This window comes from Ptiloglossa arizonensis, chromosome 9, assembly GCF_051014685.1.
Source record: "Ptiloglossa arizonensis isolate GNS036 chromosome 9, iyPtiAriz1_principal, whole genome shotgun sequence".
NCBI lineage: Eukaryota > Metazoa > Arthropoda > Insecta > Hymenoptera > Colletidae > Ptiloglossa > Ptiloglossa arizonensis.
The window spans coordinates 4,057,598-4,084,414 of record NC_135056.1 but is presented as its reverse complement, the minus strand read 5'-3'; the positions used below and the strand labels follow the sequence as shown (position 1 = coordinate 4,084,414).

The window sequence follows — 26,817 nt, the reverse complement described above, 5'->3', positions numbered from 1 at the left end:
ATGGAACAGAAACAATATTGCAATTTATTTAGGATATCAATGTTTAGAAGATTCAATACATAATAGAAGTAAACAATATAATTTTCATAGACAAATATTCAAAAAGAATATTGGAAAAATAACGTTACAATAACCAGAACAGGTAAATGTATCCTATTAAAAGAACATGTAAAATTTCCACATTTAAATATTAATTAACTATACACTTGTAAAAGATAATGCATTTTTACACGATAAGATTATTTTTGTACGATAGATGTATGATTTTGTATTATTATCATATTCCTCTATCCAATGAAATTGCTATCGATCAATTTAAATTATAAGTAGAATTAATAAAATAATAGAAAACTGATAGCTTATAGGTAGCCTGTTTCCTATACGTATGAATAGAAAATTCTTTCTACATTATCAATGTATACTTATTAATTCAAATAAAGAATACTATGCACTTATTAACAAATGCTTCTACTACAAGTAAAAAACGTTTATTTGTTTATTTGGTTATTTCGATACAAAGGTCTTCATAAGTTTAAACAGTCAATGGTTTGTTTGAGGTTTCTTTCTTTTGCGCTGATTTTCGTTTCGTAAAATAAATCTCAAGAGACCAGGACGTTACAGTCAAGAGCGTGAAAATATTTAAACAATGAAGCATGATTGCATAGTTGGATGTGATATCTCTGATCCAACCTACAACAGGGCCTAAACTCAACGCAACTATACCACTCATTAGCAGTTGTATACCAGTCGCACCTGGAAGTCTTGATAAAGGTACATGACTTGGAATCACAAGAGCCATAAATATTGTTCGTAAAGCTTTCCCAGTACCAACTAATACTGCAATTGCTAAAGTAACTGTAAAGTCATGCGTGTGCGCTAGTACTGAAAAAATTAATTGAAAAGTTATATAAATTATTTGTTTCGATTTTTGTCGGTAATAAACTTTGCTCGACTAATTTGAAATTTGCATCTAAAAATACATACTGTTAAGTAAATAAAAAGACAAGACATAAATTTGCCACACATTCGTTAAAAGATTGCGTGATATAACATATGGAAAATATTTTCATTCAATATATGGAGATGCAATAATTATTTGTCATTTCTGGTTTCGAAATGATGTACTGTTATATTGTAGTACGTTACACAATTAACATTATATTGATAATGAAAATTATAAACATAACACACGACAAAATTTAGGCATCATATTTTCTAACAGTAGAGCTAAAAATTAATAAAATAAGGTTTTTCATTGTTCTTTAGTATCATATAACGAGAATTATATGACGCAGATTCTACATTAATATTAGAATTATGTCACATATTAAATACGTAAAGTAAATGTTACTATTAACATTTTTTAAATTTTGAAAATTTTGTGCAAAACAATATAATAGATTTTATTATCCTTGTCCTGAATATCTTCCACATATTCTTAATATGCTCTATATTGTAATATGTACAGTTATCAATATTAAAACTAAAAATGAAATAAAACTGTTTTGAATACAACATTTTTAAAAATCTAAAATTATTAATAACACTTTTCTATTGGTTAAATTATGCAATATGCATTATAATGTAATTTTACAATTTATAATTGAAATTTTAGATATGTCTTGTGTTTTATATACTCTAATACATACTTTACTATTAAGAAGCTGGTTTATCAATTGTAATAAAAACAAATCCATTAATTTCTTACCTATACGACCAAGTGCCATTGCACAGATACCCACGAGGAAAAAGGTTCTGTTTTGCCATCCGATAAAATCGGCAACGAAAGGAATTGTCAATCTGGTTGCTACATCAATGCCAGCAAGGATTGACATTACAGTTGCGACTTGTATTTTAGAAAATCCGTATTCACCCAAAATAAACGGTGTTAGCAACGAGAAATTCAGTTCCGAGAAATTGGCAAATGTTATGCCCAACATTATATTTATGTAAATAGGGTCACGCAGAAGATCCAAGTCGAAAAATATTATTAAAGCTTCTAAGCAAGTTCTCGGCGTTTCTTCTTCGATGTATTCCTAAAATTTATATGATTCTGCTAAATCGAATTATAAATTAACAAACATTATTAAATGTAATTACTTAATTCATACTATTATACTATATTAGCGTGTACAATATTCTCTCTTTAAATGATCGCGAGTCAGGTTTACATTTGTTTAATTAGAGAGTAAAGATGGCATTTTTGCAGGAATTGATCCTCGCATAGATAATTAAAATATTTGTACACTTCAAATACCTAGCTCAAAGGACCAATCCGAAAGAGCAAAATTTGATCATTTAGAGAGTAAGTACTGTACCATTTTTATAATATTTTATTAGCATTTACTTCCTTTTAGTCTTTTTCTGCTGCGAAATTTATATGGTTAATCTTACCCCATTAAATAATTTATCAGTTTCGACTTCCTCGGGTATCATCGACTTCTGTTGTAGTTTTTGACTACAATGAGGATCTTTGCAATGCTCAGCCTCTTCAGCATGCTCGCAGGATTCATTAACAATAATTAATGGAGCAACAGGTGATTGAAATCCCGAAAATCTTCTTCGATAACTCTCTGTTTCACTATTTTGTCTATAAGTAATTATAAATAGATTAAATGTGTATTATGATCATTAAGATTGCAAAATCTATCGATAGCATAGAACTCGAAATTTATACTTAATAGCTATAAATATCATGTTATATATAAATTAGTATATAAATAAGTACATAATTTAATAAATGTGTATCGCTAAAATTGTTAAAAGAAGAGAGAAAACATGTTTTAATTACAGTCTATCGCAGTATTATGAAATATAACACTTTAATATTGTTTCATATTAAAAACAATTACAATGTACAATTTATGAGACATTCTTCCTTTAATTAATAAATCCCCTTTTATTTACTAACTTGATTATCACCATGTATTTTTAATAACGATTCAATACCTCTTATAAAATTGAATCGTTATTAAAAATGCATAGAACTAACAATATATATTTTTGTCTCTATACAACATATATTTACCTATTAAGATTTCTTACCGACGATCCTCTGTTAAGACTGGATTGTCTACTTAAAGACAGCGATGGTTTTCTGCTGGGATTCCTTGAAATGCTTTCCCTTCTCGATGTTCTGGACGCTATTGATGCAGTTGACGTATTTCTTCTAGAAAACCTATTTCAGACAGTTTTCCTTTTAAATTTGTCAAACGGTAGTTTTACTTGTTACTTTAGCTAACACTATGTACGTGCAGAACACCCATTATCCGCACTATTTGAAAAGAAGAGATCACTGCTCGAATAAGTGAATTTTTATAATAAAGCGTTCATTTTTCTGATGTTGATGGTTATATTATAATTGACAGGTAAAATGATACGAATATTGGAAGAGAAGTTAAAGAATAATGTACAGAAACAATTTTCTTAAAAATTGACGAATCTCATATTCTTTTGATTATTGAATCATGTAAATCTTTTAGCACACTTAATTGCGTAGAATAACAACATTCTTTGCACAACGTGTCAAAGGAAAAGTATTAACAACTTTATGAATCAATGCTACTCGTAAAGAAGAGTGAAAAATCGTTAATCTATTATTTTGATTGGATAGTTTTTATATCTTATTCGATAAACAATAGATCTATATTTCTTATTTAATTTTATTCGCTAAGTATTATTGCCTACCAAAGATCGACAAGTTTTTCAATTTTAGACGTATAAAACATATTTGTCTTTGAGTAAAAATACACTTGTGAAGTGTTATTTTACCGTTCAAATAATTTTCGATTAACACAGGAGGTGTTAGATCAATATAGTTTTGTTGTTAATGAACAAGGAGTAAAGCACACGTTAACACTTAGTTTAATTTATTTCTTCTTTTACAAACAAGAAATATTAAGTCTATTGATAATAACTGAACAGAATACTAGTTTGTTGAAAAATGTATTTAACTTAATAATAATGCCATTAATTTTCGCACCAATTTGCAGCATCTGGTGTACTGACTATTACACAGCCCGCACTGTAAGAATGATTTTTAAACGAATTTCATAGAGTAATATTCAAATTAATTTAAATATTTGATACTGTTGGTACAAAAAGACATTTTCAAAAATGAAATATATGAAATCTCGTTAAAAATCAACTTTATTCGATGAGAATTTGCGATCGATTTTAATAGTGAAAAATAGTAGCTTTAAACTCTGATGAAGAATAATTACATATAGCTCGTGAAAAGAATTCTTTACTTTTTACAAATTTCCCAAAAAATCTTCTTATATGCAATTATATTCTATATGTCACTAATATAAAAAATGTACAAAATTTTATTCTCTATGGATGATTTTAATAATTAGATTGAGCTATAGTTGTACTTTAAGTGAAGATAGAAAAAAATCGTAGAGGAATCTTTTCTGTGGTTTAATGACCTCTATTATTTCCTAATATGATTTTTCCTCTCAGGTGCATCTGCGCACTTACAAATTTTACAAAAATTGATTGTCTACGCTCTGTGATTCTGTAGATACTAAGTAAGAGATAAAGTCTTCGAAAACTTAGTATTTTAGAAGATATTTAGCTTTTTGGAATATTGCATCATGTGTTCAAATGTTTCTCTGTTTCTCAAATGTTTTTCATCTCATTGTTTAGTAATTATTCAGCACCAAAATTTGAGCAATTCACCTTAATTATTTCCTTTAACTTATCTACCGAAACAAAAAGACGTGTTACATTTCATTTATTAAAACCCTCCCCCCCCCCCCCTCAGGAAAAAGTCGAGGAAATTCAAATTGAATGAACAAGATAGTCAAGATGCGGAAGTATAAAACGTTAAACCATTTCTCTCACACTTCTGATAAATATTTCGTTACGATCCGAGTGTTATGGCCGATGTTCTATCTTATTGATAATATTTTAAATTGCATTTCATTTGTAACAGAACATCATCTGGCAAGGAGGGCAATTTAGACCCTAAGAAATGTCGATATTGTTCATTGTTTAATCTGTTGAAGGGAAAGAAATACGAACCAATAAGATACTTGAGAATTCTATCACACATATTGGATGCTCCATCTCAATTAATTGTTAGTGCTTTGTTTAAGATGAAAATTTTCTCTATATCATATGTGTCTGTTATACCAATTAAACATTCCAATATTCGTGAATACATACTCATCTGGCATAAAATTGCTTTGGTAAAGTTTATGTTAGATTCTTCTTGTAAAAATTAACAAAAGCTCATTCATCGTCAAACATCTTTAACGTGCAAAATTTTTTATATAAAGTGGTATGGATAGAATTGTTGAGAGTTCTAAAATCAGTGACGATAGTTGTACATTAATGCCTTTACTTTGCACTACTGGTTTTGTATATCTTTTTCCAATTTGCGCAAATAACTCTATGCTAAATGGCCTTATAGTCTCTTATGTTATTTTCTATTTGTCTTAAACATTTTCGCTACGATTCAATCCGGTTCAGAGATTCATTGTGACACATTCCTGTAGAATTTACTGATTTTTTATTGCATTTAATATAGACAATGAACATATTAACATTTTCAACATTTGTAAAAGTCATTGATACATATCCAAATTTGAGTGCTAAATAATTAAACAATACAATGAGTAATATCTTAAAACGAGTAAAAAAATGTTTAGAATGCGGTGAAAAAAAACGTTTAAGTACTTGTTGCAATATTAAAAATAATAAATACACCTTATATACTTCGTATACAAAATAATTTGTGATTTCACTGTTAAAAAATATTAATACTTTAAAAGTGCACCGACACACTTGAGGAAAAAATAGTATCCATAGAATAATAGAGATCATTGAATACAAAATTTTATGATGTACGATTTTTTTATATTTTATAAAAATATCCCGATACAGTTATTAAAATCATCCTGTATAAGTATGTGGATAATTTCCTGAATATTATCTCTTGGCCTGTAAAGCTCAAAATTTGCATTATTCGAACCTTCTCAGAAAAAATTGTTCGACTTGTAATCTACACCTTTAACTTATCTTTCATTTGTCTTTAATTTAGGATCAGTAACGAATGTTTTTTCGTGATTGGTTGAACTTAAACAGACCGCGCAAGAAAGATAGAAAATAGAACATAACACAGAGAATAAACGAGATCGAGTAATAAGTAGATAAGAAGCTGAAACTTCAAAACGATACCGAACGCATATCAGTATGACCACACTATACAGCAGAAAATTTTGTTTATTTTTCATTGTAGCTTCATAAAAGTATTATCAATGGATTGATGAGATTCTATCAATGAAAATGAAACTAAACTTAATCGTATTTGCACTACGTTTACTATATTCAAATCATTTGCAACTATTTATAATTACGTATAAAATAGTTCGAATATGTGTTTGGTTTCATTTTCATCGAGAGAATCATGAAAGTATAATGAGAAGTATAAAAGTATTTAGTTTGCATCAGTGGCTATCACACTAATCCTCGTTAGAGTACCACTTTGAAATTTGACCAACCAACTTTTAAATCTACAACTTCTGATAGCTCGAGCCAAAGAACGTTACGTGTGGTAGAAATGAAACAGTACTTTTAATGGAGGGACAAACGCAACGTTTTATCGAGGAGTGATGAATTTATGAACTTATTCATCATCAGCAAAAATTGTATACACACTCACGCTGAGTATTAGACGAACATTATTTTATGGTTTTATAGTAAAATTATTATTTATAATATTTAGACACATACATTGACCTAATATATTATTCTATGGTAACACTTTTACACTTACCAACCATCGTTAGCTCGAGACATCATAAGAGCACCTGGACCCATTACGTCTATGCCAGAAGCACCATCTTCTTCATCGTCATAATACAAATACTGACTTCCGAATTTTCCCTTTGCAAGACTTAAGGTACCGTCACTGTTTGGTGTACTTTCAGCAATGTTATCCAACGATCTACTTTGAAAAATACTTTTTTCATTTATCGTTGCCTCTGTCGTTGTCTGGAAAAACATAAGGATATTATATTTAATCCTCAATAAGGTTAAGATTATTCGAATACGTTGTGGATAAAATTATTCAAATGCTGTGAATACTCGAATATTCGAATTAAATATTATTCAAATATTACATGAAAATAAAAATTTAAAGAGAAGAATGAACTTGAAGAACTTCGTTTTTATTCCTTCTCCTACTATTCAAATACTACGATTATCTACAAACTTGATCAATGCACAAAATATTCAAATAGCATTCGGATTATATTCGCTAAATATTTTAATCATTGAGGTGTTTAAATATTCGAATATAGAAACATTCGATAAGTAGTTCCAGTCTTAACATTACGACTTATAAATTAATCTCTTGGTATCACCAATCTAGACCCGGTTTTTGGTCCAATTTTGTTACTTGATAATGTTTTTTGAAACAATTTTGAACAATTTATAAATATACTATGGAAAATAAATTGGATAAGATCATTGCATAGTTTTCTAAATATACGTGTATATAAGTAGCAAGTTGTTCAATAAGTTTTGTCGTTCGATAAAACTTATTAAGCAACCTAGTATAACACACATTTGCAATATAAGTATTATACAGCATGAAATTATGGTCTTTAAAACATTAGAGCTAAGTTTGACTTACACACTGAGAACTGGGCCCCTTTCCCTCTTGCTCCGTAAAGACAAGAACGAAGTGGAATGAGAAAAACGTTACGAGACAGACGAAACATTGATACTTTGGTTTTCTGTTTCGGATGTTAATACTTCTTCCTTCGCAGGCAATAATGCTTTATCTGTTTTGTACCGTTTCTATTTCATTTTCGGTCTCAGTTAAGTAACCCAGATTAGAAAGAAGTAAAAAAGAACTGCTCAGAAGTCGTGTCTCTTCTATATTATAGTAATCCTCGGTTTCAAGGCGGGATTTTCTCCTCGGGTTCATGGCAGAGAGTTATCTTCAATATTGTTTATGCAACTCAAGTGTCTCGTCGACTTGAACGTCCAACAATGTATCTAAAAAAGTCAACCGAATGCCGACAGTATTTTTTATTGCACCCCGCATTAGATTTCTTTTCCAATGAAACTTTATATTTTTTATTGTAACTTCACGGTAGCATTATCAATGAAATAGCCAGGTTTTCCAATGAAAATGAGTTTAGATATAATTCTATTCAGATTAGTTTTCGTTATGCGTGTATGTAAAATAAAACACTTCTGAATTCCGCAAATACGCACGCCTTCGAATAGAATCGCGTTTAGACTTATTTTCATTGGAAAAACTTTGCCAATTTATCGACCACGCTTTCATAAAGATGTAACGAAAAATATACAAAATTTTATACTGCACTGACGATTATAACACCGATACAGATACGGCATAGTTTTAAAGTTTCTTTTATTTATTGCTCGCTCATTCTCGGTGTTGTATTCTATTCACAGTCTTCTTCGAGCGGCCTCCTTGAATTCCAACAGTTCCAAGAACAATTTCTCTCCTTGGCCTCGAATTGATGGCAGCTGGCGGATCTGATTTTTGCCTTGAAACCGAGGATTACTGCATAGTAAGCGCTGATCTCGAATTTCCTTCTTCCAGAGAATAAATATTGTATGTATATATTATCAACAACATGTAAAGGATTGAAAGTTATCGTACAAGATCCATACAGCGTGTTAAAAATTCCAGTTGCAAATTTTGTACAAACCAAATAGAAAAGTGTCTACTATTCATTAAACTGTCAATTCTGAGACCATGGTAAATAATCTTATTTCGTAAATCTGTTGATGTATAAAGGTCACCAAACTTTGCACGATTCATATGCAGTTGCAATAAACAAGTGTTTTTGTACGCGACAGGATGTGCATTCAGACGAATTGAAAATAAATCGAAAACACTCTATGGCGAATAAAAGTATTTCCATTTTAGAACTCAAGAATACATGATAAATATTTTTTTATCCTGTTTTATTCCTTTTCATGAGTTCTACATATATGAAAAATTTATATTATAAAATTGTGAACACTCTATTTACGTCTTTCTAGAAGAACAATGTTCTTTAGAGAAATGTGAAATTAATTTTTTCCTGGAAAGCGCAAAAAGAAGTTTAACAAAATGTGTCGTTTTAAATCGTGTGACTTTATATCCGTTTTATCCTCTACATTATTATTTATATTGTAATATTATTTATTGTTAAATCATACCTTATAGTGTGTTGATAATTCTGAATCTTCGTTTAATTTCTCTGTACTTCGTTTCTGTTTCGCATGTTGTGAAACAGGTTGCAACAAAAGAGCACAAGCGACAGCATTAAACGCTACGCCACCGTAAATAAGAATGGTACCCTCTACACCATATTTGGGCATCAATAACGTAATTATCTAAAACGTAATGTTGTTAAATTCATTTTAATTCGTTAAAACAAACTTTTGCTTTGCATTGGTAAACTTGACAGATATTTGTACGCTTGAGGACAAACTGTCCAAAATTTAAAAAGTTCATTGATCTTTGTTTCTCTGATATAAGATTACCTGTGGCATTATAATAGGCCCCATGCCGGTGCAAGTCCAACTCAGGCCTGTTGCAATTCTTCTTTTTTGTTTGAAATATGTATTTAAAGCTAAAGAATTTGCTGACATTGTGATACCGGTCCCAACACCTGGAATTAGAATTTTTAAGATGATTAGATACTTCATCGACGTTAAATATCTCTATCTTAAAGTAAAGCAACAATTAACCCCAAGCTTTATAAGATCGAGCCACAGTCGTGGTCCATCTTACAGGCCAAACGTAACAAACACGAGTCGCACTCGTGATACCGATTATGACTGTATATGACAAAAACGAGTTGTACACGCAATAAAACTAATTGTATTCTGTATTATTGCATAACACGTTTGCTACTATCATTCCGTTGGAAACTCGACCACCACAGACGACACTGCATTTGTGGTAATTGTATTTAACGTAGTGTATACTTTCAACTGTATAGAAAGAAAATATACTAAGTATACAACAAGTGAATATTTTGAATTAATACAACATATACAATGTGACATTGGTCTATTATTCGTACCTAATTTGTTTATGCAGACAAAGAATAGAAAAACATCGTTATCACACATATGTAACACATGGTAGCAAACGTGTTAATGTTTAATGTTTTTCGAAAAAATTTTTGGCAACGCAGATCGAATGTTTGTTTTGGACGTTAAAAATTTGATGTATGACTACGGCACATGCAGTCATTAATCAAATTATAAGGTAAGAAGTTAGGTCAACGTAGCAAGTATTTTAAGTCTTTTCTTGTTTACGTGCGACTTACGTCACTGCGACAATAAAATAAGAGATCCGAAACTTTGATATTTCTTAAAAATAACATAACATTAAGCGTTTTTTTTTTATATTGCTCTTTATGAAAGTAAAGAATTGTTCACGAGATTGAATTCTTTCTACGAAAAAACTCTATTTACTAGAAATATAGATGCAATCAAATAATGTAACAGTAAATGGATTTGAAAGAGAAGTCTATCTTCTCATGTTTTGCCACATTTTTTGAACAAACACTTTGCATGAAACGCAACAGAATACAAATTATAACGTGGAATTCACATTTTGTGGTACGATTGCTTTTACTTATAGACCGCCATTTCAATTTTGATAGATTTAAGAAAAAGTAGTAGTTCCAAACAACACGGAGAGCATAAATAACAAAATAGTCTATTGAACGTTACAGCGACATGAAAGTATTGTAACGTTAACATTCATAATAATAGAATATATGTATAATAATCAAATTTAAACAATGACGAATATACGAGTGAAATAAAATAACATAAATATATAATAGATTGCAGGTAGTAGAAATGTTATTGTGAAATTTATGGAAGAACTTGCTAAATTACTCGACGTTGTCTAGGATAAGAAATAGAAATAGGGATTATGTATGTTTACTTTTAACTTACCGTATAAAATGGAAAAAAAAATTAAAGCACCGGTAAATGTTTTTGTTGTCGATAACATCGTAATCGACGCAGAACAAATAAGAGCGCCTGTGAAAGATACCTGTCTGCAGCTAAATTTTTTGAACAGTGGTCCATTAGCCAATCCTATAACACATAAAAGTTTGATTAAAAACGATCTTGGAACGCAACAAATTATTACTGTTACCATTATTACTGTATACTGTTACACTGTTATTACTGTTATAAATTATTACTGTTACCATTATTACCGTATACTGGTACCCTGTTATTACTGTTACCATATTTTACTTTTTTTATTGTACAATTGAGAAATTGAAATGATAAATGATGAAAGCACCGAACAAGGGAAAAATTATTTTTTTAATGGCAATGCAGAATACAATAGTAAATGCTATGAGTGCTAAAATTATCTATTTTAGATTTTAAGCTCTCGAAAGACAGAGTTGCGATTATAAATATTACAGGGAGAAATAAATATCAGTCCCAAGTTAAGAAAACTCAATACCATGAGTACCTACGTGAAATAAGGACATTTGTTCCAATAGGATTCTCAATTCCTTCCAGAAACGAATTCTCTTTCTCTCTACAATACTAACGTCGTTATAGTAAAAAGTCTTTCATTGTTTATTTTCCCTCTAAATCTACAAAAGTGATTAACAGTGAAAGTCTATAGTATTACACACGAGTAGTGATACACTATGCAAGTGTCGAGATTCAAAAAAGCATTTTTCGATTTACACTGAAATTGTGACTCGTGACATTGCATCATTTACCATTTCAGTTTCTGAACTTATTATATCAGATAGAAAAAAGATAATCAACCGTTAGTCATAATTCTGATAACCATATCTGCGTTTGTACAGGGTGTCCCTCGCAATTGGGACGAGGTGTATCTTTAAAGCGGTTAAAGATAGAAGAAAATGTCATGAGGCAAAATTAGATACTTCTAGGCGCTGCATGTTCCTATTACTTTTATGCATTTTTGTACACCGATACTATTAAAAAACATAGTTATAGTTTCTTTTTAATGGAATTGTTGCAGTTTCCCACCCTCTACTAAAAAAGTATTGTAACGTTACGCCTGGAAATGATCAGTTAAGAAGCAATTTTGAAATTAAATTTGCTTAATTATTTATCAATATACTTATTGCTGAATAAAAGTAGAAATGAGTGATGCAACTGATACGACACATGATGATGACATTCGAGTAATTTCTTACCGAAGTATTTATTATCGAAAGGTATCAAAATTTTAGGTGAGTATTTGATATCGTGTTTCGAAATTTCGATACAGCTGCTTTTGAAATTAATATTGTACGATACCAAGGAAGCGTTCATATTATTCTTAATATATAAAATATAAGGAAGAACATTTAACAAATATGAAATAAATAATGCAAGAGAACAGATACAATTTGAAGAAAATGTTTGCATTGAAAATTGACGTCAAGGACGTTTGTTTCGTATGCAATTGATATGTATCGATACGTTAGTATTCCCACCATCCTGAACAATTAATACATTGAAACGATTTAACAGATTTAAAATTAAAATAAGTTAGAAATCAAGAATATTCAGACATGTTATTCCTACTTGTAAAAGGTGAGAAACTACATTGTTCGGTACATTCAAAAGTATAGGGTTCTATATAGTAAATTTCTATTTTCAACAATTTGAAAGATACAATTCGTCCCAGTTGCGCGAGATACTCTATACAACAATATGTGTACAATAATACGATATAATGGTTTAATATATTTTACGTTTACTCTAACCTACAGATTAAATTCTTATTCTACTAATGTACTAGATTGAGAAAAAATATCATCAATCGTTTCATTTTCTATTGTCTTCTTCATCCTGTCTACTTTAAATACCATTGAATATTTATGAGCAACATTGCAAAACGATGATACCGTTGCATGTAGTTAAGCACACTAGATGCATACGATATTTCTTCGTGACATCATACGATTGATATTAAAGAACAGTGAATATCTCGGAGATAATCAAAATATGAATGTCTTTCCTCGAGCATGTAACACGTTGCTTTATCAGGTGCTATCGGACAATTATATCTCGTAATAATGGGCGAGTTCGTAAGCAAACACCTAGTGCACAATAAGGAATGGCAAATGCATACATTGAAAGCGCTGGGAACAATAAATAACCCAAGAAACGACTTACCGATACAAGCAGTCACCGCACAGTTTATGTTCAATATAGTTGTCGTTTCCGACGAGTTGATTCCCAGCTCGGCGAATCTGTCTCTAAATATTAGCCCGAAAGATTGCAACATTGGTAATATACAAAACTGAAATAATTATATAAATACATTAGTTTATTTATAATATTTTCAGGAACAGACTAACCTAACATTACCCCTTGTGTTCCCGGTAAAAATGATCATTTCCGCGTTGCAGATATGTTTATAATAATCGGTTAATACTTTTACTTATATCAATTTAGCGAGAAGAATTTCCATTAATCGAATTGAAAGGAAAAATATTTTTAATCGTATAAATTTATGTATCTTTATTTCGAACGTAAAGTATTTGATAAATGCGTAAAATAAATATCGTGAACACCATTTTGAATGTATCGTAATCAGGGCCTTTCGGTTATAGACGTTTCAGCTGAGAAATCGTTTTCAAATATCTCTGATAGATTCTTTGATAGTTCATCGTAACGAGAATAAAATTGTTCTATAAAAATTCATTTTTGCCGGATAAATTGCATTTGTACCATCAGTATTGCGCACTTACGATACGGTAAGCACTTACGTTGGAAAATCCAGCAGCTATTACGATAATCCAACCCCAACCACCATCGGGTGGATCAAAATTTTCACCGGAGATGTTCCCATTTCCTGTTCTCTTTTGCGAATCTTTTCTCTTTTCATCGATCATAGATCCGTTTTGCTTGATCGACATACTGGTATTTCGTTTACCGTAGCCTAAACAATGTTGCGCGACACTTCGATCATAAACTAGCGTTTACAGGTACAAGCTTCGAAGGACATCGAATGGTATCTGAAAAATGGTCTCTTTCAATAAAATTACAATACAACTATTTTCTTCAAAGAGTTTCTTCAGTCACGTTCATTTATATCTCAAACCTTTTCAAACGCATGCAATCGACGAATACTCGTTTATTGGTTTCTTCTTGGTTACACGTCGATGTGGATCTTGCAAATGTTACACGAAAACACTCAAAACTGTTCCCGTTTTGTTCACAGTAACTAAAAAAATTAATTTATCGTCCAGTTTAATACACGGGTTTCGAGCGCTTATTGAAATCATTTTTAGTAACCGGACGACAATTTATGAAAATACCGCTAATTAAAAACCTGCACGGTAATAATCAAGAAACAAGAAACGATGATCTTTTGGAAAACATATTAGACACGAGGAAACATTGTTACGGATATTTATATTTCACTTTCCTCTTTCAATGTGTCTCCATTTTGAACATTCAACGCTAGTGGTTAACTTTCGCGTAAAATGAATCGAACGAGCACAATGTAACGCGTCACATCGAACGAAACAACACTGGAACAAAACACGCTGAAATCGTGAAATTTTAGCTTCACGCGACTAAAGGATAATCTCATTCGAATAGGCTTAACGTTCACTGCGCGTGGAGGTAAATTAACGTGATCGCTGTTGTGATTCAAGGTGTGCATTACAACTCGGAAACGATTCGACTTCTGCACGATGATGGCTGAGATTAAACATTTGGCAACAATCCGTAGCTGCACTACGATTATGCACGTTATATTATTGAATGAGTGCGTCAGCGCCAAATATTTTCCACGTTATTATTAGTAAATTTCTCGTTTGCAAAAGAATCTTGCACATTTCGCTTGGCGAGTTTTTCGCGAAGACTGTGATGATAGATGGTCCTGGTGGCACGCTAACACCTATCAGTTTATCGATAAATCGCTTTTACCAAACGTTACCGTTACGCTTTGATTATTTATACTTTAATTTATGCTCTAAACACACTGCCACCGTACTATTTATTAACACTTGGCGCAATCAGCGTAACTTTTCTCATCCTAGCGGAACAGGTACGTTACTTTTACTATTATCGTCTTCTTTTAATACCGATGAAATTCAAATATAGTTTTCGAATTCATTGTCCTATTCTTAATGCTCGTAATAGTTATCCAGACATATAATTGGCCATTATCTTCGAAAGTTATTATCGTTGCGCGTCGCTCTAATTATTTTCGCAGTACTAAACAGAAATGTGTGCGTGATACATACACGAATACCAATGATAACACTTACTATTTTTTACGCATGGTTAGTGTTCAATAAACCGTTTAATAAATGAAAAGCGATACCATAACGATGTTACTATGATTGTCTCGTAACTACGCCACGTGAGTTTTCAAAATGCGTTTAAAATAACACACTTTGCAATTATCGGTTCATGTATCGAAAGTTTCAATAAATTCAACATGGAAAAGTGTCGGTTAAGTGGAACAGTTTATTCAAAAAATTAATTCCATAATTGCAAAGGATGTGTTTTTTATACACGACTTTAGTTATAAATTGTAAACTCTTCAAAGTATTTTAATCTTTTAAATATATTTTTGATTGCATATATATTCCATATCTTGTGGAAGAATATTTACGATAGAATATTATACGAATTAAAAAGTTCTTATAACGAACGATTACCAATGGACATATCGTAGTAGACTATTAAGTATTTGTTTTATTTAGAAAAATTGTAACATAATGATTTTTTTATGTGAACTCAAGTTAGTCAAGCAGCATAAAAGCGCTCACAATAATGAGTAGAAAAAATCTAGATTTATTTTACTAAAATTTAATAATTTATAAATAGTTATATTATCAGTCACAAATTTCCAATTTTTATTACTATTGTAATATTTCATAAATAAATGAAATGCGACAGCAATCGTAATACATACAAACGAAAACAAGGTGACTTCCCGTATAAAAGTTTGTCTAAAATATAACATGAAATTTGTTGATACGAGACTTCATTTTCGAGAAAACTGATTTTGAAAATTCATCCAGTTCACGTTTAACGTGTCTAACTCTTTATTACTTTTACTTGTGTTGGAGTTTGCAAATATTAACGGTAAAATGATATTATCTGGTTTTCATTGATCATAAGACCTATCAATTTGCGTTCAATCATGTCGATGACATAGTATAGCTATTGAGAATACATCGATACGTTACCTACATTAAAAGCTTGTGACGATAATGCTTGTACTACCGAGAGATATTACAGAGAACCTAATCGTTGTCACTTCGATAAGCAAGACAAAGAGTGGAGCAAACATTAATTGAAAAAGACATTTTTTCCCCGTGTTATGAAAATTTTTATTCCAGTTACTTGTTATTGACAAATCTACCATGTAGTGCACAATCACCGAAATCTTTTAAAATGCAACTACATACAACGAATAAATTTTTACCATTGGCTATTTGGTCATCGTTCACCAATGTATACCATGTACTCTAGAGATTATTATTTATATCATGTATTAATCCAGTTTCAAGAAAAATTGAATATTAATGGATCAAATGTTTCAAAGGGAGACTTGTACTGACAATTTACACATGAAAAAGTATTTTTTGTTGTCAGAAGATGTCTTTATCACGATCGACGACGATGATTTCTTAAATGATCAATATTCGTGGTAGTACAATGCCTTAACCTTTAAGATCACCATATATCACACACCTTGATTTTTATTTACTAGATAACACATAAAAGACAAAACCTACAAAGAAGTTGAAATTCGTTTCCAAATAAAAGCAACGAGTATTCAAGGATTTAAAAAATTACAACTCGACTCTATATAAGTGTTCGTGCGTATACACTTCCCCGTGAAGGATTCCTATGCGATTACATTTTTGATATAATAAAAAATAAATAATTTATAAAAATCTATTGCCCTATTCTAACTACACCACGCTACGTCTCGATAACTTGACACAAACTGATAGCAGATAATACCACCGCCAATGTTTACAAACTCTAACGCAAGTAGAAATAAGTGACACGCGTTAATTGAGTGGCACTTAAATACACGCTACGTTACATATTTTATACTTTTTACTTACTTTTGCACGAGAAATCACTTCCTTTCCGGTTGTGTTATCATATACTGCCGTATCCTTTATGTCAGTGCAGTATTGTCTTGGAAATATTTTAAAAACTTTCTAGCATTATTACAAAACAATTTTTCGACGTATATAGACTTCGAACTATATAGTAATAATACATCCTTCACAGAAGAAATCGGAAAATACACCCATTAATATCTCACAGCAATGTTCCTCGAATTATGGTGTAAAAAAGAATCGAAAAAAATATTTCTAGAATTATAGTACCCCACTCCTACGCACCTCTCGACACTCGTCAACTGTATGCCGCTCGTCGCTTCGTGTGATGACCACTGTGTTGTGGCTGGAGTCTACCATCCCACTTCTGACACCAAATGTAGGAATCGACGAAAAAGAAGGGCAGAGAGGGTGGGGATTCGAAACTCGAGATCTCAGAATTGACAACCAGCCACTTTTCCAATGAGCCACCACCGAACAATGTACTTTTATCCTAATGTTGCAAACTGTTTTTCTTTTTAGGTTAGGAGATTGGATCCTAGATAAATTATGATTGGACTTCTTCTGATTCACATATATGCTATATATTTATAAAAAGCATTAAATTATATGTGTAGATACACGGTAGCCACCTGAATTGAAAAACAACCAAGAAAGTATTAGGGATAGCACCAAAATTCTTTTTTGGTTTTGTAGAATTCTTAGGTGCCTTTTATATAATATGTGAAGCATTGCAATTGGATACCTCAGGGGGGTTAAGAGGTGCCACACTTTATTCTTCTTAGTACAACAATTTGAACCATTTTTTCCTGTACAATTTAAGAAATACAATAAATATCTTTATAAAGTATGTTGGAGGATATTAATTAGACGATTTTCTGTCATTCTTTTCTGTAAATCTAATTCTTAATTAGACGATTTTCTTTTCTGTAACCCAACATTTTCCTCCAATCCAACCTATGTTATTTAAAAGAACATTGAATTATGTATAATTGAAATGGTTTTTCCTTAATATTTGTACAGTATATATTTTGCTGTAACGATTAATATAAATTTTGTAATTCGTGTAAAATAATGAGCATAAAATTTTTTAGAGAAAGTCTCGTTAAAACAACTTCAATCGTTCAAAAGTTATTAATTTTGAACAATTTTCACCGGCGAGTACTTCCATCTCTCTCCCCCTTAATCCGCATCGTATAGACTTGAGAAAAAATTTATAACGGGAATTGATGAGGACCACGTAAATAAATGTGCAAAATTTTAAGAAAATCTATTTGGATTGGATCTAGCTGAACAACTTTTTGTAGAAATTATTTTTGATAAATTGGAATCATTCCGGAAAAGGAAGGGTGTATAGTATAAAAAAATTCGCGAAAAAGATTTGAATCATCCTACTATAGCTATAAATACCCTAATATACACGTATATTAAGCATAATTCAAGACTAAACTTTTTCAAATTCATATTTTGTATGGGTAATTAAAGATTTTTAACTTTAAGAATATATAGAAATTTCTTAATTTTCATTACAAACCATTTACGCCCTTATTCCAATTCACACATGTTTGACAAATAGACCCCAAATTGGTTAAAGGTGTACAGTGTACACAGTATATCAAAATCCGAGATGTATTTCGAATTGATTTTAAGTGTTCATCGAAATTTGTACAATGATGATGTACACCAGCGTTGCTCAAGCGATGTCTTGTACGATCTCTAGGATTCTCCCACTCCTACCTGAATGCAACATTGTGCATACGTCGTGCATAGCACTTGGTTCTTTACTATAAAAATGCTAATTTATCATGGCTGTCTCGTTAGTATCGCGCAGTTTCTGTAACAACGTGTAGGTATGCTGTGTGGGAAACAGGTGGAAGTGGAAGCGGACACAGGAGCCCCTATGCTACACACGGCTAATAGACACTCACGGTTGATGTTGGACATCATATTTTGATAGTATATTTAAATGCAAATCTCCAAAATGTCGATGTTTTTTCAATGGGAAATATTATACATCAGTAATCGGTAACACGTAATCCATGTCGTACAATGACTCACAAAGATATTAACCTCGTGGAGAAGATACTCGATAATATTGCATTTATTCGTTGAAAGCTGGGTTTGGCCTACATGTTGTAAGCTGGACACTCTCTCCATCACTTATGATTCAGTTCTTTCTTGAAAAGGCGAGAGTAAGATGAAACGAGAGTGAGCAAAGGAACTGAAAGTGAGTGAGAAACAGCACGAAATAGACTACGCATTGCGTAGGTTACTTTTTCAGACTCCGTCTTTCCAGATGTCTAACATTCCATCTATCACGTGCAATAATGCTTCGCTTGCCTCGTACCGTCCCTCTCTTGTTTTCAATCCTTGTGACATGATTTATTTCATCTCACTCTTGTCTTTGGAACGAAACAAGTAAGAAATGACCACTCCCGCTCGAAAATCGTGTCCCCTCCATAATGTACAGATCGCAGATCATACTTTCCAGATTACCCAGCGCCATATTGAATTTTCCCCACTATTGTATACCTAGCAAAACCACGTGCTCGCGGGCTCGGCACTTCGGAAAACTTCGGGAAGTCGAGAAAGAAGGCGTGTGTAAGGCTTTCTCTGTCGTTCTCGAAATATTTGAAGTTCGATTTGCGGACAATGTAATGTAAGGCTTATGATGTAATGTAAAAAAAATAATGTAATGAACAAAAATGTCTAAATATTTTCTATACGGAAAAACTAGTTTTAAGATCCCTTAATCACATTTTGACAACAAAAATAAAAAATTTTTGCATGAATTCTGTTAACACAATTGCATCTAAACAACTAAATGAATTTCAACCAAATTTTGTCACTGAATTTTATATTTGTCTCCAGATTTGTGTAGATTTTGGGCATAATCAGTCCATGGATAATAACGATTACCTCTTACAGTTGTTTGGTTATTTCAATATATACACGTTACAAAAATTTTACACAAAAGCATTAAATAATATAATCATTTGCTCTATCTTCTCTAATAACAAAAAAATTAAATGAAATCTTCTTCATTGCATACTTAAACCTCGTACAAAGTTTAAATAAAAAATAACTATTTAGAAATTGAAAATTAATAAAATTGATTAAAATGAAAGTTCACTCTTGGCCAGTAACGTACACGCAGTAATATAAAAAGTATTAATTAATAAAGAACGTGCATACTATCGCTCGATACGAACCACAAGAAAGTGATAGCCTTTTCTATCACGAGAAACATATAAAAAATTGTTATACAATAATAACTTTACAATCCAGGGTACGTTGAATTGTTGAAATTATATTGTATAAAGAAACTTGTTGGAAGAAAAGAGCTCGTAAATACATATGTACGTATGTACTGTAAATCGATTTCGATAGAAGTACTAACAAATTTAAGAATAAAATAATGATACAATTGCTTACATTTTCAAAGGATGAGACGCAAATCGAGAAACTAACGAGTTCTTCCGTAAAATATATTTGAAAATTTGTCTTCATTACAATACTTTCTTACATTGAACGAATCGTAGACAATGTTCCATCTCTAAAGGTAAACGATGAACGGTCAGTCAAGTCGTCTGCCTGCAAATCGTACTTCAAATATTTTGAGAACAACGGAGATAGCCTCATATTCGTCTTCTTTCTCGATTACCCGAAGCTGTCCGAAGTGCCGAGCTCACGGTCACGCGGTTCCTGAATAATGTGCAGTAGTGGGAGAAATTCAATATGGCCCTGGATAGTCTGCAGTACTTCATCTGACCATTGTGGTCCCTTGTATATTACAAAGTAGCTACGGTTTAGTCCTGAACTATTTACAGTTTGTCCGCAAAAAGAAGGCACAACTGTGTTTATATCCCTGTTCTAGTTATAGTCTATTAGCCCTCCTAGGATCACAGGCACTGCTGCTATTGGCCGAGGACGATAACGAAGATCGACGACAGTCATTTCAAGATTGAGTGAGATAAAATAATTCGCAGATTAGCGCAGTCTTTGAATAAAAACGTCAAGACAGAATGATTTCCTTCCTGTTTATCTAGATAGAAATGAATTTAAACAGATTTATATTATTTTTAATGAATACAAATTAATTCTTTTAGCCACAAATGAATTTCAATATTTTTTCATTAGAAGAATTTTACCGAATTAACTATGATGTATAAATAGTAAGGAAACGATTGTTTCAATGTTTTCATTCGAAGGCTACGCTAATGCTGCTGCGAATTATTGTCTCGCTCAACCTCGAAATGACTGTCGTCGATCTTCGTCTTCGGCTAATAGTGAGCAACGCTTGTGATGCTGGGAGAGCTACTGGGACTATAATTGAAGTGGGAATATAAACCTTTCTTGTAGACGAACAATACTGTCAACGAATATATAAATAGTTTACCCACAAATATATATCAAATTAACGATAAATTTGTAAGCTCATTTCGGCGCTTTCACTCACTTATGGTATACAATACATCCAATTAACGTGTGGGAAAGACACGGAAAATTATTGTCGCGGAGTATAGTAACATCCCTCTTCCTCACTCAATGTAACTTTAAGCGTTTACTGTTACCGTTGCTCCGTGTAGTTACTCATACTCGTATCTCATTTTTAACATTAAATTTAGGAATTGATAAGAAAGTCGAACATGGATGATAAGACTTGAATCAACTCGAAACCTCAAAATTAACAATTGGCTGCATTTTCCATGAGCTGTCACCCAATTTATTATATCTTGATGTTGCCAGTTTTTTTCTTTAGGAAACTTGATTCCACAAATTATTTTCAGATTTCCTGCGATCCAAACATATTTCGTATAAGTACCTTAAATTTGTTTAAGCATACACCCATATTTGGATGTACACATTATTTTAAAAATGTAGCCCGACAATTGCTTGTAAATCGCCAAATTTTCGATATACTCTCCGTGAAAGGTTTTATCACAGAAGTATTGTAACTCACAAAAAAGAAACATATTCAACCATATTTAATTGTATTCTTTTTTACAATATCAAATTTTAATTTTCTTTTTAATAAAATAAAAATAATAAGATTTATTTCGATGTTTCATGGAAAACATACCCATATTTCAAGGCATACTCCAAAAATTCAGTATTTGTCCTCAAATGTGTATGAACATCCAAAATAAAGTATAGTGGTATACAACTATGACATACACATACATGTTGTTAAAAATATAACATGATAGTAAAAAACTAACTTTTAATATTTAAAATCACATGTCTATAGCCAACAACATTTCTCACCAGAGTTATATAAAAAATATATATTGGGTCCTAAAATTATTCATTTATTCATTATATTATGTACATAGATGCAATACAGAATTATTAACAGATTATATGGTAACATTAAATAAATATGAATTGCATTTACAATGTATATTATAGACAAAATACAGCAGTCATAATTTTAATTCAAAAAGAAACTGTACATATCACTGACTAGCACCTGATTTTTGTTTTAAATCATTTATCAAATGCAATAATTGTGTACGTTTTATCCGCACTAACTGTTTAGCCTGTCTATAGTCACATTCATCAATTTTTCCAGTTTTTATAACATTTTCTGTAACTATATCTGTGAGACACAAAACATAAACTCCACAATCATATCCATTGTCCTGTTGTGGACAGTCTAGTTCGATGAATTTCTTACTTGGATCATTATTGAGTATGAAACTCATTAAATCTTTTGAAAATTTAGAAGCAATACTATTATTATAACCTTTAGATGAATCAAAATGATAACATGTTTTATCTTGTTTAGAATATACTAATAAACTCCAATGGGATCCTCCTGCTGCATCTCTACTATCACAATTGTTCAAAGGAAAAAATATGCACTTGGATTTTGACACATTAAGAGGATCTAGAAGTATACCATATTGAGATGGTTCTGTCATCTTGAGCAGTTGTGTTAATTCAGGACTAATAAAATATAATTCTTTCTCTTCGTTTTTGTTAAATTTTACATCCAGGTATTCAAAATAGAATCCTATTATAACATCATTTAACCAATGCGATCCTTGAAGTAATTTTACATCACTTGTTCTAAGTAAACAGTCATAGTAACTTAAAACAATTTCATTGGAATTATTTCCCGCCATGTCGTCCAATATCAGGAGTTAATATAGATGAATTCCTTAGAACCTGAATTATAACTGTATTTAAAATAATGAAATAAAAGTTAACATTTTTACTTTGTAATTCTTCTTGATCAGTAAAATATGTTTTATACAAATTAAATGTTAAAAATCTATAAATTTGAAAAGAAGCATTAAAATTACAGTTTGTATATTTATACTTTAAGTATATTTCATAAATTGAAATATTTTGTACTTGCATGTTTATGGCAGTACCTGAATGAATATTCCTGTGTAAATTTGCTTGCTTTAAAATCTGTACATTAAGAACTGCGTACACGTATAATTTAATTACCATCGAAATTTATTAATGCATATGTCCGTTTATACAGTATCAGTCTATTTTCATATGAGTTAATACATGTATGTGTTTATTTTGCATCTTAACAGAAGTAAGAATACATCTGTTCATCTTACGTCAGAGTAAATTCAAATTTTCTAATGTGCCATATGTCATGCATGCTGAAATTAAACTATACAGTACATAGAATATACTTCTATGGTTAATAAATTCTTTTTCATTTTATGGCGCCATCTTCCATCAATGTCAAAACTACAATCTCTTAAATCTCATTAGCGCGAAATTCAAAAATACCTAACATATGTGATAGAATTACTCTAGAATTAAATACAAAGTAATACATCAAGTTACAAATAATGGAAATCCCAAAGAACGAAATAAAGTTTGCATTGAATGAGAAATACAAAATAATGAAGGCGTATTAATTATTTATGAATGCAAAATAATAAGAATATCACACTACAAAAAACAAGCTAATACTACTGTATTGGTCAATATCAATTATTGGTTATTCTTTTTAGTAAATGTAAATTCTTTTTAAATATGAAAATTGAGAAAACTGTGCGAAGAATAATTTAAATGCTGTTTAATAACAAATTTGTTTCTAAACTTATTTTATAAAAATTATTAAGATTATATTCATTATTCTAAAATTGATGTGCCTATTTTTATCTCTTGCATGTTATGATTACATATTTAATATTTTATTGTACATATTTTAAACAATTTTGTCTTTACACATATTATATAAAATATAGAGTGATAATTTATTTGTCAAATTTTCATTTAACATAGTCGTTTATAGAATGATTTTAAAAGGAATCAACTTGTTTTTCTTTCATGTTCCTGACAATATCATGCATTTCATATTACACGTCAATCTTAGGCTTTCTCTTCAAAATAAAAATTTCCTACTACTAAACTTGATAGGAGCGTCAGCCATTTCGTTGAAGAATTATTGTAAATAAACAGCAAATAATGATACAACCTTGTTTAACCTGCTGGTTATACTTGCAAAGAGAAAGTATTTGCGGCGGATTTAATGACAATTTCTTTCCATTAAACACATATTTAATTAAAGAAGTAAAGAAATTAATTATCGGTTACGATTTCTATATTTTATCAAATAACTTTTAGTTCAATTTTAAGTTTTCAAGTTTAAAGTAATTTAAGATTACATTACGATGTCTTTGTTAAATGTCCTTAATAAATATTTTAAAAAGTGATCTAACTCTTCAAATATTCAAATTGTATAGCAAATGTAATTTCTAAATGTTCGTAACTATGTGAACTATATAAAATCACTTTTCCAATACAGTTACATTTTACAATACATAGTACAATTTTTTTCTTAGAGACCCGATGTGGGCCCTGAACATCATTGGCCTTGGTTATTGCATAAAATGATGTGGAATGATTTATTTTAAAGAATATATCTATAACAATATAACTATGTAAAAACTATGCTAATTATTAACTTCAACTATAAGAAGCCTAATTATCTCTGAAATCGAATTACTGTGACAAATCTGATTAACCTTTCGTGTTTTAATTAATTCGTTACTATAATTGTAATGGCTCAAACTTGAACTGTATTCTATAATTTTAAAATCTAATTGTTTGATCTTTTCTGATCGAAGCCAAAGGTTTTGTGAAAGCGTGAAAAAACCATCATTGTTTTTATATACTTTCCAAGGTTTTTTAGTGGAATTGTTGAAGTTAAAAATAATATTTTCTCCTCTACGATCGAGATATCTCGACGCTGTTAGCAATGGATAAACAATATTAACACGTTTATCATTGTATGTCTTTTCGTAACGCAAAGCCCGTTTAGAAATCAATGGCTGTTAAATAATAGCGGTCTCAATAAGGATCTTTCTTAGGTAAGTAAACCTTTTGCACCGTGTGTTATTTTTCAGAATATTTGACAGCGCCTTTGTAACATCTATGAATAAACAATAACGATAAACATTGTCAATTATGACCTGATACATCTTCGTATCTTGCAGGCACATACCTACTAAGATTTACGTACTATGACCTTTCAACAATTTAGCTTTCAATGATGTCTGTGTACGTATAAGTTACGTCTCTGTTAGAAATGACAACGTATCAATAAATAGATAAATAATACATTGTATTAGTTTTAGCAATAGACTTTTAATGTTCCAATAAATAGAGCCGTCATTCCTTCCAGAACTGAATATTTAAACTCTACACTATACTTTGGTTCATAATTAAAGCACATCAACTTGTAAGCCAAGTACACACTGATAGATCACTGGATCAAATGGTCGCCAGTACATAGGAACCTCTCCTGGTCCCTTTCTTTTCCTTCCAGGAAGGACACTCATTTATCGCAGAATACCTAAGACGCTAGGATTAAAAACGGCAAGATAATTTAATTAAAAGTTGTGTTGGGAAAATCTCACCACGATTGAACCACTTCTCTACCGAGTTTTTTCAATAGCCAATCTAAACGATGCAACTGTATCATTTTGCTGTAAATTGAGTAAGTTGCTTAAAATGATATTCCTCCTTTTATTGTACTTTTTATTATTTTACTCATTAAAGATACTTTCATTCGTTTATCTGGTAAATTTATTAGCCGAGTTAATTTTGTTACGAGAGTTACGTAACTAGTTAAATACAGGGATCGAAAAAAATAGTTTCCTTTTATTTTTTAATAATTCAGTTAGAACTTATACTTTTTCTTCAAAAACATATTTGTTCTTGTGATACTTTTACGAGGAAAAACTTTTACCTTAAGAAATTTTTTTAAACTATTCTTATGGGATATATATTTCATAATTCTTATAATTAAAGTTCCATGGAAACTGGAAAGTTACTTCGGAACTTTTATTAGAAGAAGTTTCGTGGAAACGGTTATTTCAGAATTTTTATTAGAAAAAGTTTCAATAATAAAAAAAAAATTTATACCACTCTGTAGGTAATATTTTTCTTTAATAATACAATACTGTATTATACATAATATAAGTTATTATATTATACATAATATTATACAATAACATATGATATTCACATCGAATAAAAACTAATAATTTCGTAAGAAATATTAAAAGAGAAAAGTGAACATCTCAATAATAACACCCAACTAATTTTTCAAGCGAATGAAAACTTTGTTACCGTTCTTGAAGGAAATATCTGTTTCTGTTGCACAAGAACTTTTACCCAACTATATTCCAACTATAACTTATATTTTCAAAAACTTTTATTTATTTATTCTAACCTATTG

The 26,817-nt window shown here is 30.7% G+C and overlaps 3 protein-coding genes across 6 annotated transcripts; 1 reads left to right on the top strand and 2 right to left on the bottom strand.

Annotated features, from left to right (window-relative positions):
• Positions 1–472: 472 nt before the first annotated feature.
• LOC143151234 (uncharacterized) lies at positions 473–17,597 on the bottom strand. 2 transcript variants are annotated; one of them, XM_076320163.1, is made up of 13 exons: positions 17,379–17,597; positions 17,094–17,257; positions 14,096–14,218; positions 13,761–14,009; positions 13,165–13,291; positions 10,957–11,100; positions 9,523–9,650; positions 9,196–9,372; positions 6,785–7,002; positions 3,029–3,178; positions 2,395–2,590; positions 1,709–2,036; positions 473–882 (listed from the first exon to the last, which is right to left on the bottom strand). In XM_076320163.1, the coding sequence occupies exons 4-13, from the start codon at positions 13,908–13,910 to the stop codon at positions 533–535; spliced, it is 1,968 nt and encodes a 655-aa protein (XP_076176278.1). In that variant the 5' UTR covers positions 13,911–14,009; positions 14,096–14,218; positions 17,094–17,257; positions 17,379–17,597; the 3' UTR covers positions 473–532. The 2 variants fall into 2 exon arrangements, with proteins under 2 accessions (XP_076176278.1, XP_076176277.1); XM_076320162.1 differs by lacking the exon at positions 17,094–17,257.
• LOC143151235 (uncharacterized) lies at positions 14,797–17,929 on the top strand. 2 transcript variants are annotated; one of them, XM_076320166.1, is made up of 2 exons: positions 14,797–15,049; positions 17,353–17,929. In XM_076320166.1, exons 1-2 carry the CDS (start codon positions 14,869–14,871, stop codon positions 17,358–17,360), a joined length of 189 nt encoding a protein of 62 aa, XP_076176281.1. In that variant the 5' UTR covers positions 14,797–14,868; the 3' UTR covers positions 17,361–17,929. The 2 variants fall into 2 exon arrangements, with proteins under 2 accessions (XP_076176281.1, XP_076176280.1); XM_076320165.1 differs by lacking the exon at positions 17,353–17,929 and adding an exon at positions 15,145–15,642.
• Positions 17,930–22,384: 4,455 nt separating this feature from the next.
• On the bottom strand, positions 22,385–23,728 carry LOC143151138 (sentrin-specific protease 8). 2 transcript variants are annotated; one of them, XM_076319986.1, is made up of 2 exons: positions 23,477–23,728; positions 22,385–23,278 (listed from the first exon to the last, which is right to left on the bottom strand). In XM_076319986.1, the coding sequence occupies exon 2, from the start codon at positions 23,222–23,224 to the stop codon at positions 22,553–22,555; it is 672 nt and encodes a 223-aa protein (XP_076176101.1). In that variant the 5' UTR covers positions 23,225–23,278; positions 23,477–23,728; the 3' UTR covers positions 22,385–22,552. The 2 variants fall into 2 exon arrangements, with proteins under 2 accessions (XP_076176101.1, XP_076176102.1); XM_076319987.1 differs by having other exon boundaries at positions 22,385–23,267.
• Between the last annotated feature and the right edge of the window lie 3,089 nt (positions 23,729–26,817).